General features: G+C 39.9%; 2 protein-coding genes across 2 annotated transcripts in view; both read right to left on the bottom strand.

Moving 5' to 3' along the window:
• LOC121955317 (exostosin-1) overlaps positions 1-14,346 on the bottom strand; it is a 249,904-nt gene extending 235,558 nt beyond the window's left edge. The window contains exons 1-2 of the mRNA XM_042503209.1: positions 14,048-14,346; positions 11,310-12,061 (exon numbers count right to left, since the gene is read on the bottom strand). Coding sequence (XP_042359143.1) covers positions 11,310-12,061; positions 14,048-14,344 — 1,049 coding nt within the window. The 5' untranslated portion in view covers positions 14,345-14,346. The remainder of the gene's footprint in view (positions 1-11,309; positions 12,062-14,047) is intronic.
• A 4,807-nt stretch (positions 14,347-19,153) lies between these two features.
• On the bottom strand, positions 19,154-21,325 carry LOC121955867 (myb-related transcription factor, partner of profilin-like). Its single transcript, XM_042503951.1, has 5 exons — positions 21,196-21,325; positions 20,622-20,879; positions 20,321-20,346; positions 20,191-20,281; positions 19,154-20,030 (listed from the first exon to the last, which is right to left on the bottom strand). The coding sequence occupies exons 1-5, from the start codon at positions 21,323-21,325 to the stop codon at positions 19,711-19,713; spliced, it is 825 nt and encodes a 274-aa protein (XP_042359885.1). The 3' UTR covers positions 19,154-19,710.
• Between the last annotated feature and the right edge of the window lie 5,758 nt (positions 21,326-27,083).

The raw sequence follows: 27,083 nt of genomic DNA, 5'->3' as shown, positions 1-27,083 counted from the left end.
TTAAAACCCCCATTATCCAAAATATCCCACAGGTAGTTGTTGCATTTTAAAATTTCTAGGAGACGGGGGCATCTATCAGCTCACCTGGTAGAGCGGGTGCCCCATGTACAGAGGCTGTGTCCTTGCTGCAGCTACCAGGGGTTCAACCCCTGCCTGCGGGCCTTTGCTGCATGTTATTCCCCCTCTCTCTCACACTTTGCCTGTCTTTCTTTGGCTGTTCTATCAACAAAGGCAAAAATATGCCCCAAAATCATCTATAAAGTACTATTTTGTGCATTACAGTCATCTGTAAAATTGATCATTTTAAGTCTCAGTGGTGAATATTAGATGCACAGTTTGTAATATATTAAACCAACACTTTCTTTTATTCTGCACACTTCTGAGAGCAGAGACAAAAAGTTAATTGAATCAATCCAACAAATGTTTGAGATCTCGGTTTGTGATCTTCACAGAGACTGCTCACCCTTTGATACATTAACTTCTTTTTTCCCATTAGGACCGACAAAGGGTATGCTGAAATAAATGCCAAGGTTTTATCGCACTAAATGCCAATCTATGTTTGGCTTTCACAGGACCATTAACCATTAACCTCTGTTCATCTGCCGATTGGCTGCCGTGGTCAAGTCAAACCTGATCAATAACGCTTCCTTTTACCCTCCAACCAGCCTTGGCAGAAGCCTTCGATGTATTGATGAGTTCAGCTGCTAGCGGAGACATCTGCAGGCGCTTAAAGGCCCCAAAAGAAACTCTTAAAAGATCCTGTAAAGAATAATCTCTGCAAACAAACAACAGCTTCATGACAAAACGTTTTTCATCTGTATATACAGTATGATATGACTGTTATTTATAACTCCTGATGCTTCTCATTTGAAGACTTTTTACTGCATTTAATGACCAGCTGCTGCCAAAGGTCAGCACATTAGCAACAATTTTCTTTCAGCCTCCTACAGCTGAGTGCTGTCTGATATCCAAAGAAGAAAAAGCTAAATTAACCATTTCAGAGAGGCCTGCATGAAAAGGTAAAGTGTTTCAGTGAGGTTATTAAGGCCTTAGGTTATTATGACCCTTCTTATATCTGTTAAATACTTTTTTAATGGACCTAGTGGTGAAATTGCTGTAATAGGAGACCATATATTTTTGTTTAATTATGAATGATCAACTCAAGACAATTTTCTTTTTTTAGATTTTTTTGGGGGTGTTTTTGCCTTTATTAAACAGGACAGAAGATCGATAGTCTGAAAGGAGGAAGAGAGGGGATGACATGCAACAAAGGGCCGTGAGCTGGAATTGAACCTGCGGTCGCTGCAGCAGGATATTGCCTTCATTTATGGGGCACCTGCTTTATCCACTGAGTCTCCCGACGCCCCGACAGTTTTCTTTATAAAGCCCCAAATCCAACATTTGTGCAACGTCTGACACCATTTATCCTTACACCCCGGGTTAAGATAAGCATAAACCAAATGGGAGAAATCAATAAATATGCTGTGTGTGTACGGGATAGTGCAGTATTTGGTATATTCAGTATGCAGACATTACAAGAAAACCCTGAACACATGTCAAGTTCTGGTTCATCCTGCTTTTTGTTTCATTAATGGGGTTGCTAAATCCGTCACACATCACAGTTTCTTAAAAGTCCTGAATTTGTCTCTCTCTCTCTCTGAAACTGGCAGACTCTCTTATTATTCCTCGCGGTGCTCTTCATCATGACTTGCATCAAAGATGCACCGAGACAGCAGGAAAAGCGTTTCCATGGTTTAGTTTGGCTCGACGGACGAGGGGAGGAAAAGGGGGAGAACGAGAGGGAGAGTGAGGACGAGGACAGATAAGGGAATGAATGAGGAGAGGATGAGGAGAAGAATAAGAGAGATGAAGGTGAAAAGAGGAGGATGGGGAGTGAGGGAGATAAGCGCCAACAAGGAAAGAGGACATTGACTTTTGATGTGCTTTAATAGAACATCTCACAACACGGCCGGGAAAAAATAGCTAAACACACACATGCACACTGCACTTACTCGACTACACATCGACAGCAGCGGCCACCCACATGACCACAGCTGACATTTTAATTAATGCTGTCAGACCCTTTCCTCCCATCATACATATTGAATTCTGCAGCTGCCAGACATTCACAGATGTGACAGCAGCTGTGTTTCCATCTGAGGATCTTTATGCATTCTGGGATGCATCAAATTAGAAAGAGCACGTTATAACTAATTCATTCAATGTCTTTACTTTGCTTATTATGAAACAATAAGTGATGGAAACATGAATGAAATGATGACAAAGTGACTGGGTGAGCAGTGAGTGCAAAAATATAAATAAACAAGACCTTGCTCACACTACTGGTTGCAGAGGTGAAATTGAACACTTTAACTTTTACTTAATTTAAAAGTACCGATACCACACTTTGAAAATACTTCACTATAAGTCCTGCATTCAAAACTTTATGTAAGTCTGTAACGCAACTGAGCATGCAATTTTAAAGTTAATATATATATATATATATACACACACATACATACACATATACAGTATATATATATATATATATATATTTATTTATTTATTTATTTATTTATTTTTTTATTTATTTTTTATCATAATTATGTCCATATATTGTGCGTTATTTGCTCCACTTAAACAATTCCTATTATTACATAAAGATCTTTTGTGTTCATTGAGGGTGGTTCGTGTGCAGCCCATTTTTGTACGACTTTGTGCTTGTCTAATCTAACATTTTTGTTGTAATTTTGTGTCTCTTTGTGGTTGTTTTGACATTTTTGTAGTCTTTTTTTGTCTCCTCTTATTTGATATATCATTTTTTTTGTCATTTTGTGTCTCTTTGGTATTCCTTTGTATCTCTTTATGGTCTTTGTCTGTCTCTGTGGTAATTTTAAGTCTCGTCCTGACTGGTAATTTGAGAGACATTTTTGCAGATGAAGGCTAGGGAGCCCTCTGACAGCTTGGGCCCCTGGGCCTGTGCCCAGTAGGGCCGCTGAGTTATCCATCGTGGTATCAGCTCATCCCTAGATCATACAGAGATGGCAAAGTGACCCAAAGTGTGTCAGCAATTTCCTGACTTTTTAAATGAGTAATTTACTGCATTTTTTTCAAATAACTTGCCTATCATTGGTCAATATGTGGAAAATATTCTACTTTCAGACTGAAGGAGTGATTCATTTTGATGGTTTTTCACCCACAAGGGGCAAAAGTTTGTTCCCGAGAGTTTACATGAAGTCTAACCTCGTCCATCTTTAAACTTAGCAGCTTCACAATCTTTTTGAGGTTGTGACTGAGAAAGCCTTCTTGTCTATTTGCTGCCGCCTGCTCTGGTGTTTTACACACAGCACGTCGATACAGACATCACCCGTGCAGTCGAGGGGGATCCTACACAGCGAGCCTCCCTGATGGGAACAGAAACCGACGAGGATCTTGAAGCCTCGGGCGGTCGATAATTGCCCTCCAATTGAATTAAGCTGTGAATGAAGGGGATAGATAGAGATCTCACCTCCCACTGAGCGGCGCTGGATTAAACTCCGGCTGTGTTTTACTGTACATAGATAACAGCTCGTCTTCACCAATTAGAGCCTCGCTGTACTGAAGTGTCTCTCCAAAGAATGTTTGATAACCGGAGGCTGAGGGCTCAATTCACTGAGCGGCTGATAAAACGCTAAATTCAGATCGCTGTCACGTCTTTCATGATAGCTTTCATGGTCAAAAGAGAGGAGAGAAAAAGAGAGAGTGGAGAGGATGGTCAAATGTGATGTGAGGTGTCCTGCTGACTGTACAGTAAATCCATAAACATCTCCCTACTTCTACTTTTCCTCTCTGCTCATCGACCTCCTCCTTTTCTTTTCTCTCCATAGGACCTTGGAAGCTATTTCAGCTCCTTCTTTTCTCTTCCGTGCCTCAACTTTACTTATAGGCCCTGTGGCAGAGCTCAAACAGTTGGCCTTTTAAGGCCACAGGATGTACTTTCTGCAAAGAAATTAAATGTAGCCATGTTTGCCAGAAAGTATTGAATGAATTAAAAAGTTTTACAAAAGGTAGAGTACATTTATATTGATTGGAAAAAGTATAATGGATGTCTAGATCTTTGCATGTTTTAAATCAAGCGTTGGCATATTGTATATCGAAATATATGATGGCATTGTTGTTTTTTTGAATCAAGTTGTATACTTTAAAAAATATATCTCAGGGGCATATGAAAAGCCGCATATTGTTTTCCACTATAAAAAATGTACAACAAATGAAGATGTGTGTCCTATCTGTGATGCAAAGATCATTTCTTACAAAACATGAGGTAACGTCATTCCTGTATGTTTTCATGCTAACTCAAGACCTACCTTTTTAGTTTGACTTTTAATTGAACTTTATCTTTTTACTATTTTATTTATACATTTTCAGCCTGTTTCACAGTTTTACTACTTCATTTATCATTTTACTATTTTAAAACATATTTATTATTGTACTTTGCACTTTATCGTGTCATTTAACCTCTTTTTTTACAGTTTTTATACTGATTTATCTTTTATTATTACTATTATCATTTTATATATTATTTATTTATTTGTTTATTTACAAATAAATTGGTTTATTTACTCATTTATTTATAGGTTTTATTTTTTCTCTGGTGTTTCCTCACTGGTAGTTTCCTCAGTTCCTGGTTTTAATGAGTACTCTTTTTTGTTTTGTTTTGTGCTTAATCACAAAGTCTTGTTTTTCTTGTTTTGATACATGTGTGCATGCGCGTATGTGTGTGGTTGGGGGGCGAATTCTGGTTTAACTGTATAAAGCACTGTTCGTATAAAAATTGCTCTACAAATAAAGTCTGATTGATTCATTCATTGATTTTAAGTTTTAAACATTTATTATGATTTTAGGGATGATATCAAAAATCACAGTTATTTTGGGATAATCGTGACACGGAATTTTCTTATCGTCCCATGACTTGTATGAACTGACCTCTCAGCCTCTGCCCATCTGGTGTCTGCTTAATTCTGCAAGACCCACAGTGTAATATGCACACCAGTCATGCAGGTTAAGTAACCAATTTACATCACTTCATAACAGCAAAAGTAAGTGGTTACATTTCTGGTTACTTTACCTTCTTAACACTTTAAAACTACAAATTTCCCTCAACTACAGATCACATATTTTGTGTTACTTAACACCTGTAGGAATAGACAAACAAGACTTTATGGTTTACCTAGCAGCCAGCCGATGTTTTGGAGGTGTTTTCTAGACATCGCCAGCATGGCGGGGTTCACACACCAGTTAAAAAGCCACTTTAGAATACACAATGTGTAAAAACAACAACTTTGGTGTTACTTGTCACATTTTGCCTCCCCACAAAATCAACTACTTAACCATTATAATTCTTACAAGTTCTCTCTAATGCTGTGTTCACACTATGACAGACAATGCAACAGCATGACCAGCTGCATTATCGCTGAGTCGCCACTGAAGTGTTGCTCACACGCTTGTTGATGTAGTTACATCGTAATTTGCTTTTTTGTATCTGTTACTTACTGTTACTTATTGCAGAGCAACTTGACTGAACATTGTCTAAAAACTGAATTTGGTTAAAAAAAAAAAAAATCAATGCTTTTGATCAACGGTTTAGCTCCATTTTACTATCACATTTCACCGCCCGAATTGTGACCATGCGAGAACCGCAATACACATAAAGTTAGCATAGCGCCAGCTAACCTAGCTAAATAAAACAGTCCCACAACCGAAACAAAAACATATGACTGGATAATGCTTCATCATGTCATCAGACCACTGAAAAAAGTTAAGGATAGTTCAAGTTTTATTTGAAATGTGCCACGCCCTACCATAGTGAACCAGAACTACCATAGTGACAAGTTTTCTTCAGTCTGTCGCTTCCACAGAAAATGAATTGTGTTGCACACAGTGAACACAGCTTTAGATGTCAGACATTGACTTTGTTGTCTTCATTTCTCCATCAATTGTTTCACCAAAATTTGTATTTTTTAAATTTTTGACAAAAAAATGCAACATAAATTGGAGCAATGCAAGCTGTTTATTGATGGACATCTACATGTTTTTTTATGTATTTTGTCCCATCATCTCGATCCTAATGCAAAAATCAAAACTCTGGCTTTGCAGCATTTGGGGACAATTAAGCATCAAACGTGATTGTTGGGAACCATTTGTTAATATCAAACATCAAAGTATGTTTGAAGCAGAACTAAAACTTCTCTGTTTCCTGTGATGGCAAAGTTAGTTCACGAACTGAACAAAGTACAACTTATTGACTGACAGCAAATCAATTGCTGCTTTTTTTTAAAGATCATCAGCTCCAGAAATATTGTTTTTGTGAAAAGTGAGGAAAACTGCAGCCTTCAGAGTTCTACATTTGTCATTCAATGGGGAATACGAAGAAGAGAGAAATGAAAGCGCTACTGAGAGCTAAACTCAATGCCTCTGTCAGAACAAGCTTTTTTGTTTTGTTATTGGATATCAGGCGAATGCCAGACTGAGACAGAGAATGGACTAATGTAGTATCTTTTTTAGTGAAGGAGCCTCTTTCTGTTCATTAATGTACTCTATTGATCATCACCCTTTGTGTTTTATGCAGCAGACAGTGTTCACAGTTGGATTTTCTTTTTTCAGTTTGGCAAAATAACACCTTTTACATAATTTATGTCACCCATACTGAAACCAAAACTGTTTTTCTTCACCATAAAAGCTGAGCTCATAAAACCACCAGTTTTTCACAGCCACATTCATTAATACCGAGAGTGCATTTTTATGCACTCCACCAGCCTGTTAATATACAGTCTGCAGTTAAATAAAAAAAGCTTTCCTTCATTGTTGCTGCTGCTATAATGTCAGGCTCACATAAACAGCAACAAGTCTACCAAGTAATAAAATATATTAACGTGCACTTGTTGGTTTCAGAGCACACAGGATCAAATATTCAGTTTGAATGCAATGATATTCGATGATCGATTAATCAGTCGTTAAGAATTTCATCGAATTTGTGGAATTTAATCAGTTAATCGATTTATGCAATGCCTTCAAAGTAACGATTTATCGATTAATCAATTGTTCATTTTATCGATAATCAATTGAGAAATTTGCAACCCTAGTACAGAAATAAAAGGTGCACTAGCAGTGATTATAGTCCCTTCACTTTAAGAAATACACTACAGTCCAGCAGTGCGTGGTCAGAAGACTAGAAAGACACTATACAAGTGTGGGTCCATTTATCATTAGCAGGTCCATTTTTGCTTTAATCTGATGTTTACCTACATTAACAGAAGAAGAAATGTGGCCCCACAATTTAAAAGAACTAAAATTCAGAGCCACTGCAAACACCACAAGAAATTATCACACCAATGAATTGTAATAGTAATGTAAGTATCATAATAGCCTAAAGAGGAAGAGAGCAGAGATGCCAAGTTGTTCACAAGACGACATATGTCTGATTCTAATCATTAGGTCCCAGTGATCGATCAAACACACTGAACACCGACTTTGCTGCATTTAATCAGAGCAGCATGTCACAATGTCAGGAAAAAGAAAACACTCCATCAATTAGGAAGAGTGTTTTTATGAGCAGGATTCTTTTAGTTTTTCTTTTGACAAGTTTTTTTTTTACGTGCAAGTCTATAAAACTTGCACATCTTACTCATAAGACGGTCTGCCTCTCTGACCAATTACCTGCTGAGTTTTTATAAGAGAACAGTCACTGGACCCATGTTTTACAGTCGACTAGAGAGTTATTAGAGGCACAGATACATTTAGCATTTTTTAGGGAAAAACATTGAATTGTCTCCAACCCTCAAAAACTTGCCCTTGATTCTTCCCCATGATGCTCTGCCAGGCCTGCGCTGTCGGGACTCTTTGCCCCAGTCAGATCAGTCAGATTGTGTTTAGTAAAGTCAACATTCAACAGCTTTGCCCCAAAAAGCGCTTTGTTGCCTTCTCTGTATGTTTGGGATTATTGTCCTGCTGCATTGGCCTAAAATTGGGGTACTTTGTATAAAAAGGGTTTTGAGCACAACACTGTTCATTCTCAAACACCATAAACCTCACAGTCATTGTTTCATTTCAGATATAATGTGCTAGAATGGAGTCAAAACAATGACTATGTTTACACAAAAACTAATACTGCACTCTCATTCTGTAAATGACAATATTCTGACTCATCTAAACAGCATTTTCTATTCGGATATTCTGAACAAGACCTTCTTCCAAATGCATTTTCTTAATAAGACGTGGGATATGTCAGCATTATTTGCATTTTAGGAGCACTCTTTGGACACAGAACATTCGGAATATCTGTTTCCACTGGGATTTATCCTGCAGTTTGCAGCACATGGCCTCTTGTCTGTTTACAATCAGCTTTGTACATTGTATATAAACCAACTCACCAAACATTTGCGAGGCTGTGGCAAAGAAGCATGTCTAATAGAAAAGCTCATACTTCTGGTTCGAAGAAGAAACACACCTACTTTTTGACATTAACAAAGACTTGCACATCAACAGGTTTTTGGATATGCACAAATATCACAACTGCAACCTTTTCGGAAAGGTAGCTGAAGGAATGAAAGCAGGAAGCTGTGTTTGTACGGTCCAACAAGTCTGTGGTTGGTGGAAAACTTAGAAAAATCCAATATTGGTGCAAAGAAGCAAAATGACAAACAGCTCCAGCCATTCCTCATTTCTAAATTTGATGTGAGAAACAGCACTTTAGGGCACAATAACAGGAAATGCACAGCTGTATGCAGACAGGGATATTAGTGAAATGTTATTTTTCATTAGACATGTAAACAGCTTAGTAGGAATATTGTCTTATTCTGAATAAGGTCAAAACATGGGAAATATTGTGCATGTAAATGTGGTCAATGAGAATCGTGTCAAGGTCCTGTTATTTGCAGACTACATTGTATTCACATGCTCCCTGCAAAATTCAGTTGCTATTTGGTTGCACCTAGCAGGATCCTGGCTCCCCATTGGTTCCCCTTTAACCTCACACAGAAGCTGTCATCGGAAACTATTTGGAAAAGGACCCTTTCAAAAAAAACCTGGCAGCTGAATGGACGAGAACAACAGAATACCTTGCACATCTATATCAAAACAGGTAAGGAGAGGGACAAGCAGGACACAACTTTATTGCAACATTTACCTTCATGTTGCAAACCTTATGGTCTAGTTACTGTAACGTCGGAATAATTTTTTTTATTTTTGCAAGTTAGACAGTGTGTGGGAGTTCGTCTGCAAAAGGTGATTGGATGAAGTGTCTATCACTGTCACCCAAAAGGAAAAACACCTGTTCTACTGAGAAAAGCCTCTAGTGCTGTTATTCGCTCTTTTTTCAATGAAGAAATACTCTCCAGTTCTGATGTAACTGATGCTACTGCATTATCTGCGCTAACCTCTTCAGGAACTGCCTTTATTGTTTTGAGCAGTCACCTCTTCACACACACACACACACAGACCTAAACCACACCTGTAGCTGCCAGTAGCAAACATCCAAACAGGATGACTCGGTCTGAACACACACATTACTTAAGCCTGACAAGATGGATTCTCCAATCATCTCATGATATCACGAGAATCCAGCTGCTGTCTAAGATAAGTTCTCCTTTTGGTCTCTGCAATATCTATAATCTAAAATATGCAACAGATGACTCTTGGGCTAACATATTCAGGAAAAAGCAAGAAAAATTTTAAAATGTCTCCATTTTACTCCGCACGCAACGGTTTCCCTTCTATCGGCTGTCAACTCTTGCTAACATTTTTAGAAGGTTAACTTCCTCTTCGCAGCTCATATCACTTTTCTCTCGACCAACTGCTGAGCTGACAAAACTTTCTTTCTCTTAACTGCCACCTCCTCTCTGCTCTCCTGCTCCCCTCTCTCTCTTTCACACAGACACACACACACACACACACACAACAGTACAAACACGCATTTTTTAGTAGCGTTTTGTCTCAGGAGCACAGCAACAGTGAAGCTGAACTCCCATGACAATTGGGGAGTACGAACATGAAAGCATCCAACCTGTTTCATTCAAATGAAGAAGAGGAGCTCCGTGCACTGCAGCTCATCCCAAACACTCTCAAGCGGGAGAGGTTTCAGCCAATAAACCAAATGTGTAATGATCGACAGGCAGTAGCATGCACATTCCTGCACATTCGTGCACAACCTGTGAGATTTTGTCATGATGTGTAAAAAACACTGCAACTGAAACAACTAACAGCAGAAAAGAGGCGAATACTGAAGAGCGGGTGGACCCACAGCCCACAAGCCCTGTGAGTTGACCTGCCGGTCAGGCAGTTCGGGTGAGCTCGTTGGAAAATATTGCCCATTTCAGTCAATTTGAGTCATAAAATGACAGAGCAGCATTCTAAGTAAGTTGTTATAATTTACAGAAACATGCTAAAATCCAATTTGCATAGTCACACAACAAGCAGCTTTCTCATCAGTGCTGCAGCGCTCGGGCTTTCTGCTTCGGCTTTTGACCGGGAAGTTCTGTTAAGGTCCAGACATATTTAAATATCTCCGGTCATATTGTCCTGTTAAAATATTCCCCTATGTAAATATGTAGGTCTAAGACTGTGTTCTTACAGTAAGCAAAAGTCTTTCTGTCCACACTGACTCTGTTAAATATGTACTTCTGTACCATTATGTTAACAAACTATTGTACCCATCAGCTTTGCGCTCATGTAAACACTCCACGTAGGTTATCAGCTATACACCCAGGATCGTAGACAAGACATAACAACTTCAAAAATGGGTGAGTACTTGCTGTCTTTCTGCCATTTATACTTTTTAAAATAGAAAACACACATTTTCTATTGTGATATTTACTGAAAATGACAATATAGCCAACAGCAAGTAGGTCATTACCAGAAACTCCCAGCTCAGGTTTGTGGGTTTTGGATCATTAATTACTGCACGTGTATGGGTCTGGCAGAACAGGTTGGCTCTCAAAGCAGGCCAGGTTGGGTTGGGTTTTAAAAAACATGACCCATGCATCAATAGAGCCAACAGATAATGATATAACCACCGTAGAGCTAATGTCTGCTAAAATGTCGACTATCTGACAAACCAGCAACAACCACCTCTACAGAGACAAAAAGCAGTGAAGTCCTAGAAGAGCGAGAATTTCTAAAAACAGCAGAGACTGAGCGTGTGAGCTGTACTGAAAAACTAATAAAGCCTCTTAATTTTCAGATCTTCAAAGTACCAAAGCTCTTTTCAAGTAGAAATAAAAGCACAACAAGAAACAGAGAAGAACAAGGTAAAGAGATCAAAAAGTGTGTCTTACTTTGAGTATTCTTCATTATCTCTGTCGCAGCGAGAATCCTTGTGTTTCTCCCAGTCCTTGCCATGTTTACATGTGGTCAGAAGAATAATATCTTCCCCGTTGTGGATGTGATACAGTGCATTCCTCGTCTCAGAGCCGATGCCAGTGAGGTATCGCTTCCCTTTGAAAACCAGCAGGTATTTCCTGGAAGGCGGCGCATCATTGAGCGTCAGATAACCTATGCCCCCTCCTTTTAAGGGGTGATCCTTGGAGAATAGAGGGATGGATATATCAAAGTTAGGTCGGAAGTTTACCACATCCGCGCTGGCTTTTGCCAACATGGCCTGGCCCACCTCAAAGCCCAGATCCTCTGTGTAGTCCGGCCAGGTGCCCGAGTAGAGGTTGAATATGAGGTGGTTCCTGCCATCATTCCACGTCGGCAGGCTTTGGATACGGAGCCTGACATTCTGGACGTACTGAGCTGAGAGCTGGTCCCTGTCCAACGTGTCCACTGCCAGGATGAACAGGCAAGCCCGTGTAGGGTCTTTGGTGTGGAAGCGAGACTCCTCAATGGACGACAGTATCTTCTGGTAGGTCTCTGAGATCTCGTCCCCTCTCTGCGGAGGGTAGATGTAAACCCTGAAGCCCGACTGGCAGCGAGCAAAGTCGAAGCAGGTTTCCATGCGGCAGCGCTTGTTCTTGTAGATGTTGTCACGGATCGCACGGCGTTCATGGGGCGAGGTGTGCTGGTGATGGAGCTGAGGGCTGTCCTCCTGCACACACAGACACACAAAATACAGCACAATTACATTGGTTCTTCAGCGTGAGAGTACAAATAACACCTTCAGGATTTCTGGCTGGTGAGGTGTTTAAAAGGGAGAACTAGACATCTTTTAAAGATTAATGATGTGAAATATTGTGTTGAATACTCCAGGGTTCCTACAGCTAAAGGCAAGTTACATTTAGTACTTGTTACGACTTTTTAACACCGCTCAAAAGTATCAGAATGAGAAATACTTTTTTGATCACTGGCGGAAACTGTGGTTCAGTCACTCTAATGCCAAGTATAGAGAATTTTAAAAAGTAGAAATAGGTACCAGCGCAAAGTATTCAAAAATATGAGATAGAAATTCAGTAATAATAAAAAACAATTAGCGACAATTTTGCCCAAATATTTACTTGCATAGAAAGTATCATTTTTGATCAAAATCAAAAAGAGTTCAAAAGTTCACTTACTTAAAAAATGGAACCTCTCTATGGTGGCATATGTGGAAAGTAATGAACATATATTGTTATTAAAGTATCTGTTTGGTTTTTCTTTTCTTCTTTCTTATTTGATTGGATATATGTGCGATGTTAAATTTGTGAATTTAAATTTAAAATATGAAAAGGCCTATTACCAATTATTTTGAGATTTCACAATTCAATAATATCCCCCTCCCAATGTCTTAGCATTTTAAGACTTTTGAAAGATTAATTTAAGATCTTATAACACCAATTAAGGCCTTATTTTTAGATAAATTAATTTAATGCCTTTTTAGGATCCACAGGAATCCTGATACTCTTGATGTATGTCAAGAGGGACCAACACAGACTCTGGTAACATTTTTAAAAATTACTTCATTCTTTCAATAGAGGAAATCAATCTAACTTGGAGGTTCATTGCTTTGTTTCATGACTGAGCCGCAGCGACTCTGATAACACGAGAAGATGAATAGTGACTGTCGATGATTCTCCTAAATCAAGATGTTCTCAACCATCCAGGCTTGTGACCCTTTTAAGGCAAAGCGATGTGCACTTTGTCACAGGTTGCATATGTCGAGACAACAGCACTGCAGAAACAAAATCTAGATGCAGACATTTTTTTCTCCAACTGCCTTCCCTGGATCATATGGCCCTTTTTTTTATTGGTTATTTATTTATTGGTTCCCAAAAAAAGGTGACATTCTCTGCTCAGATTGTAAATGTTTTTTTCTCTTATTTCTACATCTGTTTTATCACCTGATTAATCATCTTGTGACACTCATGGCCTTCAACCAGCTGCTAACTCATCATTCGCATTTAACCAGATTATAAAACACGCATTTTAGAGAATTTATTGACTTCAACTACTGTAAAGAATGGATATGTCACCTCATTTTTAATTTCTTTGACAGTTAAAAATAACACTAGGAAAAGGAGAGTACATTCTGCTGAGGATGCTGACTGACTGACTTGCAAGTAAATATTATTATATTAGGGTATCGCAATACTATTTTGTGTTCAGTGATTTTATTTTATTTTATTATCTGACAAAATTCTGAAGTCTTTCTGGCATCCCATGAAGTCAGCTGTTTCACTTAAACACAAAAATATAAAATAAAATGTAACCAAACAACAAAACCATACTACAAATGCCGCATATAACATCAGACATTTTGAGAAGTTGCTACAAATTAATCATCCCCCCTTACATCCGGTGATCAACCACTGGTACACTGAGACTGTGCATAAGACATGCTACTGATTAAATAGGATGACAAAATAGGTTCAATCGAGCATGTGGGACTCTAAATCTTCTATGTGACTGCAGAATCTGATATTCTTCAAAAAAAAAAGCTTGAGAGGGATCTGATGTAATATTACCTACCAGAGACAACATTCCTCTAGCAAATGCAGCTTGAAAACTTATCTCAAAAATCCTTTTTTTTTAGATAATGCAGGAGGTGATAATGAAGATTCTTCATTTTTAATTTCCTTTAAATTTAAAAACAGTGTACCTCTTGCTCTCCCCCCTCCAGGTACGGCTCCAGCAGCTGGGTTGACTCTGGCCAGTGCCTGGGTGGTCTGGACGGGCTTCTCTGTGGCAGAGGCTGGGGCTGGTACACGTCTTGGCTCTGGTGGTGGTAGGACTGGTACTCTTGCTGGTGGTACTGGTGGTATTGGGGGTACTGGGGAAACTGGTGATATTGGTACGGCTGCTGCTGGAACTCCCCAATTTGCAGACCCCACAGGTAAACGAGGAAGAGAAGACCGGCCCCCACAGACACGAGCAGGTACCGCTTCTTGGCCTGCATGTGTGCTGTGGGGGGGAGGAAGAGGAGGAGGTGGGATAGTGATAGGGGGAGAAAAGGAGGGGGAATAAGAGGGGGGATAAAAGGCTGAAGAGAGGAGGAAAAGGAACTATGATGAGGAGAGGAGGTGCAGGGACGTAGACACAGGTCAGCACGACCCACAGGTCAGCCTCTCTATCCAGAGCTCAGCATTTTGGGATTTGGAGTCACTGAAAGGAAACAGAAATTTGTGCATAAATTATCAGTACAGAACAAATCAGAATTTATTCAACAAAATGAAACTTGACTATGTCTGATTAAAGTAGCTCTAATATAGTAGTGTGTAGTATAGTCCATACTGACACTAATGAACATTCAAAAAAGTCAGATAAATGCAAAGAAAGACCCAACGAGCATTTTGCTAACAAACTTCAGGTTTCACATCCTGTCGTTTGCAACAAAGTAAGTCAAAAAGAACAATAAAACACACAAATGGTCACATGCAGTGACGTGGTTTGGCCTGGGAGTCCAAGGCTTAAGCCCTGAATGCTTTATACAAAGCCCTAGATGGCAGGAATATAGGTTATGTATGTGTTTCAAGAATAAGAGTAGGCCTAATAAAGTTTGTTTTGTTTATTTTTAAATGCCCAAGATGTAATAATCTGTCATCCCAATCATACTTGAATAAATGTATTTTGTTACATTCCACAACTGATAACTTCAGTACGTATCATTTTCCTCAACTCTTATGAATCCCTTTTTAATAATAGCATTTGTATCATTAAAAATGTAATTATTTAGTGGTCCAACTAATTAATAACAACTATTAATATTTTCACATCAAATTTTATAAGCAACCAACAACCAACACTAGTTTTTATTGAATAGAGCTTGAACGCATCATAATGTAACCTAATGCAACCTTCATCAGATGGTAGTTGCGGCCACCGGCAGCATAGAGCTCACTATCTCCCCCTACCAATTTCAACTTGGATTTGTTGTTTTCATTTTCTGTCTCTCCACATACAATCCTCTGACGTTCACTTGACACCACTATTACTTTGACCTTACCAATCAAACCAAAGATAACATTATGCACTCATTGCTCAGACTGTGATGACTCACTTCAACTTTTTTTCTGGGCATAATTTTAGCACTCCCCTCAAGATGGCACCCCAGACAGCCGCTTATATCGCCTATGGCAAGCGCTACCACTGATGTTTATCAACATAAATTCCCACTGGAGGATCCCCCCTGAGCCCACCCTGAAGAGGTCGGGACTAAGCCCTCAGTATCCTCAAATTCTTGAAACACCCCTGGTTACAGGCATCAAATAGCTATAAGTTCATACTTGATCCATCTAAACTGTTTGCCAAGCCCTTGATATGTTATCAGTGGCATCAAATTTAATATGTCGTGAAAAATTTGTGGTAGCCTGGGTCAGTGAGACATTTTAATGATTTAGTAAAAAAAATCTAAACCTTTATGTCACGCTACAATTTGACGACGCACGCCATTGACAAGTTTGTCAATTCAAAATTGGTCTGCCTTTTAGCAAAGATTTGTATCCAGGTCAGCAGAACTAAACAAACGTTACAAATCCCAATAGTTTTTTTGCAAATTCGGCAAAGTCTGTGCAGCACTTTGTTTCTGCAAAATCGTAACATTTCCCAAACAATTTATAGTGAACAGTGTTTCCGGGTTAATTTGTGCGAATATATTCCAACATTTTCATCGGGATAAATCTACTTAAAAGGCCGCTGGTGCGAAATGAAAGAGTCGGAGATACATTAGAGAGATATTGTTCGGTAAACACTGCAGCACTAAACTGCAAGATTTCTGAATGGAGTTTGCAACGCGACACACGGGGAAACAGCACGTGGCCAATTTGTGCCACTAATGCATCGCCTTTGCAAACGCTGTTAGGATTTTCCAAACACCAATAAGATTTTTCATTTTTTCATTTTTTTCTCTTAATCCAAAATCAGAGAGCTACCACAAACTCCACTCTCTGTGACCTACCTGTTTACAGGAAACACCTGTGGTCCCAGGAAGGGATCGGTACATCCGCTGCTCTCCCCTGCAGCCCGAGCAGGACTCCACAGCTCGGATACACATTCTCCAGCTCTACCTCCGAAACACCTTATCACAAATCCATCCACAAATCATTAATTATAGCTGCTAAAACCATGTGCAAGTAGCTGTCACTCGTAGGGAAACCCGAAAATGTGCGCTGACTTCATCCTCCACCACGTCCCAGTCACAAACTTTCCTCCACGGAGTGATTTTCACGTGCGCGAGACTCTGACCGAGCGAGCACACAAACACACACACAGCTTTGTGTCAGCACGGCAGGTATCCAAGGTGTGAATGTAGACACGCGATCATGTGCCAAAAACAGCCGTGATAGCATCGACAGTATCCATCCAGGATTAAATGACGTGTTAAACAAGACGCGTGCATCTCCAATGATCGACTGCCCTTTAAAAATAAAAAAATAAAATAAAAATCCTGGAAAGAGAAGATCCAAAGTAACTTTAAAATTTAAATCCACACTCCCACCTATGCGCGCCGAGAAAATGAGTAGAAATCATCATCCCAGGTAAGTTATGGAAATATCGGCGCACCTGATCCGGAGAGACGCGCTTCAATAAAATCCTTTTAGGAGCGACTTCGCGGTCTAATGGATCACATTAACACCATACGTGCATACTGGGGTTCTTCTGGGTTTTTTCTGGGTTCTTCATCCTGACTGCTCGACTCCAACAGACCGGCTGTCCTCACATTTCCATCCTCTAATCCTCAATTGGATCTGGGCTGCGCCACCGAGCAGCATCCGGCAACATCAGCAGCAGCAGCGCTGATAAACCAGACAGCAGCAAACTGGTAGTCTGGGGGGATCGGAGCATGCATGGGGCGTCAGTTGGCTGATGAGGGGGCTTGCCATGATTCAGCATCTCTAAAGTCATGCATCGGAAGCTTTATTTGTATCATTAATGATGAGTAAAGTCCTAAGAATGTTATTATAAATATCTTTGGAAACTATGTCCATAAGAAGCCCCAGAGAAGCACGCAGGACCTCTAAACTGACTGTTAAACCTCTTTTTCATTTGCAAACCAAACTCCATCCAAAAATCTGCTAAGTTTTCGTCTTGTTTCCTCCCACCAGTAAACAACATTGAGGTTATATTTTCATGAATTTTTGCTTGGTGCGTCATGAGTGCTGACTGGATGCACATTCTCAATATGAACTCAACCAAGTTATGCTGCATATAATTAAACAGATTTTTGATGGACTGTTATTTTTTTTACTTATTTATTTTTCAGAGAAGGGAGTGACTGGATGTGATGACTATGTTTTTTCATTTGTTTGTTGTTTTTTTGTTCGTTTTCTTTTCGATTGTTCTTAGGGGTTTTTTTTTGTTTGCTTATTAATTGTTGGGTTTTATTAATTTGTTTGTTGTTTGTATCATGACCCCCTCTCAGAGATACATATATTTTTCCTAGACCTTCCCCGAGTGACTTGAGAAAAATGCATTACCGTTCCGCCACTATAAATAACCATATTTCACAGTTTCTGGCTTGGAGATTTTGAAAAGAAAACATGCCTTTAACACCCACCTGCAGGTTTTGGTGGTTCTAAGATTACTTAAAAGAAATACAAAATACAACCATTTACAGTTAAATGTCCCTCACCTGAGCCAAATTTAAAATAATAAAAATAAAAATAAAAAAAAACATAACTGCCTCGCTGGTCTTTAAAAATCTCTGAAGTGCCTCCTCTGCTTCACACCAGCCCCCCCTCTCTCATAAATAACAAACAGTCCCTAATGAAGTTTGTCGTTTTTCCTTTAACTGGATCAGGCAACACTTTGGGGCCCTCGAGAAAGTTTGGTGATTTCCATGTCATTTGTCACATTTGCTGCACTTGATAACATTTCGTCGACTCGCCTTAAGGTTTATGATGATTCGGTGGCAAATGATGTTAAAGGGATTTGTCGTGGCTTGTCGGGATTTAGCGAATTGACTCTTTTTGCAAACTCAAATCACTTTTAATTAAAGCCATAGCTCATTAAATCTGGTAATGATTCAAATATTCGGCCCAGTGAATCAACTTTGACCACTTATCTCTCCTGCCCTTCACTCATGTTGCTGTTATTTGTACAGAAGCCGCTGACTGTATAAAATTAATTTGCTCATGATTTAAACAGATGCCATTATCTCATAAATTAGAGAGGGTGTTTACAGATGTGGTGGAGCCTCGCACAGCCACATCACGTAGCAAACAGCGCCATCTTCTGGTTTGTGTCGCGGTCCACACTTTTCTTACAGCTTGTAGTGAGACAGTTAGTTCAGATGGTGCTATATGTGCTGTTCGGATCCAGACTATTACTGTCATACAAGAACTGAGGTTTTTCTTAAAATGAATGGCCATTTCAAAAGTAAAACCACCTTGGTATTAACCATAGTTTTGTTTGTTTGATGTTTTACACCAACACCGTCCTATATACCAGTGATATTCAACTTATGGCTTGCAGGCCAAATCTGGCCCCCGATAGATTGTTAGGTGCGACCGGCCCCTGGCCTCCTGTCATTTTGCAAAAGTGGCCCCCAAGCAAAGCAAGTTGAGTATCCCTGGTGTGCAGGGCATACCTTTTTTTTCGCACCATTTACAGTATATCCAGTATATCCACAAAGTCACTGAAATATACAGGAGAGTTTACCCACTTCCTCCCTGGAACCTAAACATCTACCCATGGTTATTTTTTTTATTTATACAGTTTAAGATCACAGGGACATTAGTAAACGTCTGGAAAAGTTCATGTGACGCTGGAGGACTGAAATGAATGACTCAGTACAAAAAAAGAAGCTAAAGTCAGGAGAAGTTTCTTTCACAAGTACACAGGAGTCAGACCAAGAGCCAGCAGGTGTCCAAAAACACAACAGTCAAAATGACAAAAGATGATTAAAAACCAAAGAAGCTTCAAATGAGAAAATACAGAAACATAGACACAACAAACTGAGATGAACTTGGAACACAAAGTAAATTTACTAGGGAAAGGTAATAAGGGACAGGTGAAACTATCAGGGCGGGCTCAGTTATCAAACTGGCAGGAAACACACAAAAGTAGGAAGTGAAGTTGTCTAAAGTTCACTCACTCACTGTTGTCAATGCAAAGTGTATTAAATAGTGAAATTTATAGGGAATAACCAAACCAAACGAGATTTCCGACGCTACGCTGGAATTTTCTGAACATCATTGAACGCAGCATGCATGTCCAGTAGGCCTACCACGTAAAGAAACCGAGCACTCAGGAGGACAGATGAACAGAGGTTATATCAGTCTTGCATGTCAAGTTGTCTGTTAAATCCCAAATAAACTGTTGAAATTACGATGATGTGGAAGTGTGTCTGTGGAAGCTATTTAGCTCGCTCGTAGCACGCTCAAACAAGCTAAGTAGCACAACTGTGCTGGCTTCATAAATAATTTTGTGTATTTGAAATTTAACATAGGCCTTTACTTGGGGCTCCAATCTCTCCAGGGAAGGAGCCAGGCTATCGAGGAATAACTGATCCTCGGAGCGGGGGGGAGGTTGGGGTGCCGAGGGTGGAGGTGGCCGGGCCCGCAGGGCCTCGAGGAGCAGGGCCTCAATTTCTTGGTGGCGTTGCTCCTCTGCCTCCCTCGCCCTCTTCTGGGTCTTCTTTCGTCCTGTTTATCATAGAAACACCATATTATATTATACTGCATCCAACAAATATATATATATATGTGTGTGTGTGCATACATGTGTCAGGCAATGATCAGGCAACAGATAAAAAGTCAAGTCAAACATTAAAGGTGATCACAATAACATTTGTCATATACGTACTAAACTGTGGTCTTGCCAAGGCAGCAGGGGCAGCAGCAGGGACAGCAGCAGCAGGTGGGGAGCCGGGAGCTGAGGGAGAGACAGCAGGTTCCTCCTCCTCCTCCTCCTCCTCCTCCTCCTCACCCTCAGCCTCCTCCTCATCCTGATATTCTTCTTCTGTATTATTGACAAAAATGTATTAGTTTTATGTTTGTACATATGGTGTATTCACTGTCATTTTCAGTGTCAAAAAGCATTGTACAAATACACTCATAAATCATACAGTTCAGGCATAGTAATACCTAATTTCCCAACAACACTTTTGAAAATGATGATTAGTTGAGGCTGTGAAAAAGAAATATATTTGCAGAGACATCTATGCAACTCAGTAATCTTCCTATCAAAAATATACATATTTTACATTATGTGTGTATCTTCATTTCTCAACAAACCTCTCTGTGATGGACCTGCTGTCTCTCCCTCGTCCTCCACCGACTCCCTACTCTGCTCTGGGGTCCCATCTTCCTCGACCCCCTGCCCCATGTTCCCACTAGTGAGTCTTGGGGCGACAAAGGGGTCGAGGAAAGACAGGACCCCAAGATACTTCCACCTCTTGGCTGTCCCTGCTGCTGCCCCACTCCTTGGCACTTTTCTCCTCTCCCTAATGTAGGTGTCCCTGAGGCTCTTCCACCTTTTACGACACTGTTCAACTGAAACAACACAAGTAAATCAATTAAACGTTAATTAATTAACCTGACTTCACTGTTGAACCAGAACTGGCTTTATGCACAGGTGCACTCACAGTCTGACCTCACAGCAATGATCAGAAACACCTGGATTAATTAGGTTTGTCCAATAATGACAGACAGGGAACACAGGAGCTGGCTGAAGTTCACAAAGTACTGCAGCTATGGTTGAATGAACCAGACAAGTATGCTAGTAAAGCAAGCTATGCTAACTGGGGCTATGCTAGTGCACACGTCAACCAATAGCTGCAATCAAACAAGAGACAGATACAGAACTTACCAGATAGTCCACACACCTCGCTCACGCTCACCCAGGCCTGGTCTTTCTTGTTCCTGTCCCTGTACAAGGGACAGGAACTGTCGTACAGCTCTGGGTGAGCGATGACGGCGATGATAAGCTGCTCCTCCATTGTTTCTGGCGGTTTGATTAGATTTTGCGAGGGAACACCAGGACGTCCATACGTCAGCACGTCGATGACGATCTCAACGCTGATAGGCTGTCGCGGCGCGTCTTCACGCGACGACGCCGCAAAAGTTCAATTATTTCAACTCGAGCGTTGGACGCGACGCGATTTTTGCGGCGCGTTGGACGCGAATTTGGACGCGAATTTCAATCGCGTCCATCGCGACGCCCGGCAAAATGACGCGTCAAATCGCGTCTTTGCATTGACTTTGTATGTAATCTTGAGGCGCGATCATTTTTCATCGCGTTTGGTGGGTACACGCCGTAATGGCTAGCACCCCTTTCTGAAAAAAATGTAGTTTAGCCTACCTGAAGAAAATGATTCCTGTTGTTTGGCTGCGGCTAGCACAACTGCTGCGTGTCAGGCACAGACATTTATAAGCAAAATTTGCGCCAGCTCCTTCCATTGTTGTTGTTGTTGTTCTTCTTCTTCTCCTTCTTCTTGTTATTCTGGTTATACAAAACTGCCGTACATAGTGGTATATGGGAGTAAAATGTGGGGAACATCATATGTACGCTCAAATTTGCTGTGCATTTTGGGGTTTTTATTGTGCACTCTATCATGGATGCAAAATGGTGAACACACTATACAGTGCACTATTTCTCTGATATGGAACTGTTTTTAAACATTGCTGAGGTGAGTATTCAAAATAACAGAGGAAATGATGACATATTGCTGGAAACAAGAAAAACATAACCTTATCCAGAGAACGAGACGATTCAGTGAAGTGCAGGGAATGGGAATGTGTCGTCATCAAGCCACCATTGTGTCCGGCTTTGGGGCCAGTTTTACATAGTATTTACATATTATTTTAAGGTCTGATGTTCCTTTTTGTCTCTCTAAACCTATAGCTATAAAACTCGCTGCTCATACAGCTTTATGGGGTTTTGTTGTCCAGATGCCAAAACTGGACCACTCACAGAGGGTGGGATTGTTATAAATCCTGGGGTTCAAATGGTTGAGAAATGGCAAACCAATAAAGATCTCAAAAAACAACACTTCAGTGAGGTTTTCCTGTTTTTAATCTCTGGCTGCACAATAGCAGAATAAATCCATGGTCATGTTTTTGGGTTGTATGAGTGCACAGCTCAACATTTGTCTAAAACACAACCAGTCACTTTCTCTCTCTGTACACCAGTTTTGTTTTCATTTACCTGTACTGTGATAACTCTGAAGGATCGGCTGGCGTTGATGGCTTCATGGTCGATTAGGGGGAAGATAAATCTGAAAAGGTCGTAGAGCAGTAGCAGAGAGGGAGCTAAAGTTTGATCTGTTTCTAGACTCGGTCTGTCGCTTCAGTTCCTTCACTTCCTCATTTTCACCATCAATCTGGAAGCTTATGGGATCATTCAGCTGACTGTTAGCAGAGTCTCTCTTCTCCCCTGCACTAGCTTTTAGGGTGAGACTGTGATCCAGCTGTAATGTTGAATGTAACTAAGTACAATCACTCAAGTACTACATTTAATGTAGATACACAGTGTGGTACTGTTACTTTTATTGAAAGGTTCTGTCTGACATTCAGAGCATTATTATCATTAAAATCAATTGCAGCAAACAACTTTTTGTTATGTGGAAGATATAGATTAGTAATGGTGTCCTGAGCAGGGAATGAAGTCATATTTCCTCTGTCTGTGTTGAAGTCTGAGCTTCTCTGTTTTTAGTTTTGGTTGCTAGTCCAGTGGTGCAAGCATGTTAGTGCACATGAGTCCCTGTGTGTCTATGGTCTAACTCTAATCTAGCATACGTGACTTAGATAGCATACGAAACCATTATAGGTTATTACATATTACATTGAAAAAATGATATAGGATATCACTAGGCTAATCCTTTTATTTGAAGTTAGTCACTAAACAGAAAATGTTAAATGTGATTGTTTTAAATTATGAATGAAATAAGAATTGCAGGTTCCAACTTCTCTTATGTGAGGTTGTGCAGATATTCTCATTAGTGATATTATTTTAGACTAAATGAGGTTGAATAAAAGCAGAAAATAACGCTGTCTCCCATATCCCCATAAAGAAAACACAGCAGCTAATTAAAAAACATCAATTATATTTCAAGGAAATCAACAACACTTTTAGTAACTCATCTGGGGGTTCCTTTCTTCTGAGAGAACATTAATATAACACTTAATTGGCTCTAAGGACTCACTTTAAAAATCATATGGACACAAACTGGAGTTTAACACTAAGTAACACTAAGTGAATTTCTTCATGCAACCAACCAGATGAGAAAAGTTTTTTAATCCCGCTGCAATGACTAAAACAAAAAGTTTGAATAGTTTTTGAAGATGTGAAGATGAGAAGTGATTCCTATGTGAGAGAAAAATGATTTGACTCTGTCTAAATCTTTGTTCAGTATGCCATGTGGAGGAGTCATCTAAATGCTAACAATGTTGACTGAGTCGCATCATCGGTTGGGAGCACATGTAGACCCCCAAGCCCACCCCAACAACACAAAACACACACTCCAACATACACACTTAAAAAAAAAAAATCAAAAAATCAATAACTCTGGTCTGGCTTGTGATTGTTTGTTTCATCTAATGAGTCAAGCTAACTCAAAGAGTTACACACACAGTCTCTCTCATACACACTCTCTCTCTCACACACACACACACATACACACACACACACACACACACACACACACACAGGAAGCCAGCTGGGCCACTGGCTGCTATAATCTAGTCCTGTTCTGTTCAGATGCTCCAGCTCAGGATTTGAGGCTGCAGTGCAATTTTCAAACAATCCACATTTTCCAACCATCTGGTGCTGAACAAAACAAAAAAGTGAGGCTGTAATTATTATCCACATGAGAATCATAACAAACCAGCGGGACAGCTAAAAGCGTACTCCATCTACATGAAGTCCATGAAGCAACACACAGTGGATCAATAGACAGCGTTGTTTTCATGATGGAACCAAATAAATCAATCTTACATGATGAGCCCAAGTGTTGATATGGCTTAACATCACAAAATGAAATACATAATTTTTGGGGTTTCTGAGTGGGTGATAAGCAAAATGTTTTGATATAACCTCTGATACCCATTTGTATTAATGTTCAGGGAACAGTTAGTCAAAGGCCTGAAGCCCAAAATTTTCACCTTTTCATGAAAATATTCATTCTAACAAAAACAGAAAGTTTGTTAGGTGAGCATTGTGTCTTTTTCCCCTTGTTTCTTGGTGAATGTTAGTCTCACTTTGTTTCCCCTGTCTGTGTGTATCTAAGCTGGTTGTGGCTCAACTTCATTCTGCTCTCCAGCTGAACTCCTCACATGCTTGCAGCTCCTTACACACCTGCTGGTGATTTACTCTGTTTGCAAGCTACCTGATTTAAGCCTCGCTTTTGCCTAGTTTAAGCCCGTTTTTTGGAAACCTGCCTGAACTTGTCTTCGTCTCTATGCTACATATCTGCCAGACAGCTGCTCTGTCCAGCCCTGTCCAGCCCTGTCCAGCCTTGTCTTTCTCTGTCTTTGGAACAACCCTCTTACCCCTCCGTCAGATTCTGTGGACCCTCACAATTGGGAGAGAAGAGATCCTATTGCCGCCCTGTTTTACCGTCACAAACTGAGCATTAAGTCATTTAAACTATGACCTGTTTTTCAAGTCTGCATTGTGGGCCCTAAAAACAACTCCAAGATTATAACAAAGTAAGCCAACTCAAGAAAAAAAGTCAGTTATGATGCATTTAAAACAGGGATACTTAACTTGCTTTGCTTGAGGGCCACTTTTGCAAAATGACAGGAGGGACCAGTCACGGCAGCCTCATACTTTTGTTAAAGGATTTTAAGGCATTTCTAGGATTTTCAGACATTTGAAGGATTTAAGGACATTCCTCTGATTTTAGGACATTCCTCTGATTTTAGGACGTTTTTAGGATTTTAGAATGTTTCCAGGTGGTTAGGTGTCACTGATTTAAAACATAACTTATCATTATACTCACTGTTATCAAGCTATATGTGCAATTTGTGTGATTATGTTGCAAAATATGTTATTTTTGTAAGGGTAATCTGTAATAGCGATCCTTGTATAGACTTATTTTCAGTCATGTACAATACATACACACACACACACGCATATACACGTCTACAATCTGCCCTGTTGTTTTTATCCCAATCAACTCACTTGTCTGGTGGTTTTAATCTAGTATTAAATGCCTAACCATGGACTTCCATACCTACTCGTTTTGTAAGACAGGGCTTTATATACAGGGCAAAAGACAGAAAAAGAGACAATAAACAGGACAAGGAAACTCTTTTTGTTCGCTCTCTTAGTAGTAACTTTTATTATATGAGGTAAGGTAGAACAAATAAACCAAACCTATGTTTGAGAGTCACAGAAAGCTGTGAGGTGAATGCATCACCCTGCAGCGCCTCAATGCATCTGCAGTGCAAACTGACTTTTCGCGTCACCACCACTCACTGGCAGTGTGTGTAAATGTGTGTGTAGTAGGAACATATTAGGGTCAATCGATTAAAGGGAGAGCCTAAAGCACTCAGAATAAAGAGAATCGTGAATCCTCTCCTCCCTCTCTTTTCTTTCACCTCTTCTCCTTCTTTAGCCCAGGACTCCTGACCTTTTGCCCAAACAGTGAAATGTCAGAGGAAGCTTGAAACGTCATGACAGTGCATCAGGTCGAGAATGGGCCGTTGTTACGGAGACCGCATCCTGTGTGGTGGGACTTTCTCAGCTCGGTGAGAAATACCAGCCATCATTGTTTAAGCCTTTATTTTGGCTTGCTGGTTAGCGACTGGCACTTGTGGATGGTGTGGCTTTCTCCACAGCAGATGCTTGAGACTCGGTTTGAAGATGACGACGTATGCACTTTCTTGGAATCTTTTGAGCTGTTCTCCACAGCACTGTTTTTATCATTGTACTTGTCTGTTCTAACACTGTTACATTTGTGATAAGATTTAAAGTATGGATAAGTATGTGTGTAAACATCTCTATGTTTTGTGTTCTGTCTTTGAATAAATAAAAAGTAAAAAAAAAAATCAAATTCAGTGTGTGAATGGCTATTTTATATATTTTTTATGCCAAAAAATATATATATTTTTTTTTAAAACTGACACGCAGGCTGCTTTACTTGTCCTTCAGTTTTGTTGGTAAAGCAGAGCTTCTCCATGACGCACACCTTGAGCTGTAATCCACTGACTTGATTTAGTATCATTTTTAAGGCTTGTTGGCTTCCCCTAAAAAAGCACCACACTGCTTGCAGCTTATCTCAAATTGAAGTTCTTATAATGTTCTTTCAAATAAAGGGGATTCCTATTTGACCACTGGAACAAGATGGCATGTAATAGACTGAAGAGATGACTTCCCCCTGCAGGGATTCGTCTCACTTCTTCTCTCCCGCTAAACAATGTCCTTTCCTTTTTTTAACACTGTGGAGGTGATATAACTCATATAACTGATAAGAGCACGTCTGGTGTGTTCCCTGGAAAAAATGAAATAAAATGTGCGAGAATACCAGTTGGATGTTGTTCAGGAAATAACATGAGTACTGTTGTCCTCTGTCACATTACTTTTCAATTTATGTGTCTCTTGTTTTGACTCTGTAATATTTTCCTCCCTCTTACAAGGATAATTTCATTGTTGGTATGATTATTTCTTTGTCTGCTTCTCTCTTTCCATTCCTGTCCTTCTTCATGAAACACAAAGACAATGCGTCTGTATCCCATTATGCAGCTAAAAAACAT

The sequence above is a fragment of the Plectropomus leopardus genome, chromosome 16, assembly GCF_008729295.1.
Source record: "Plectropomus leopardus isolate mb chromosome 16, YSFRI_Pleo_2.0, whole genome shotgun sequence".
Lineage (NCBI taxonomy): Eukaryota > Metazoa > Chordata > Actinopteri > Perciformes > Serranidae > Plectropomus > Plectropomus leopardus.
This window is presented reverse-complemented; position numbering and strand designations above follow the sequence as displayed.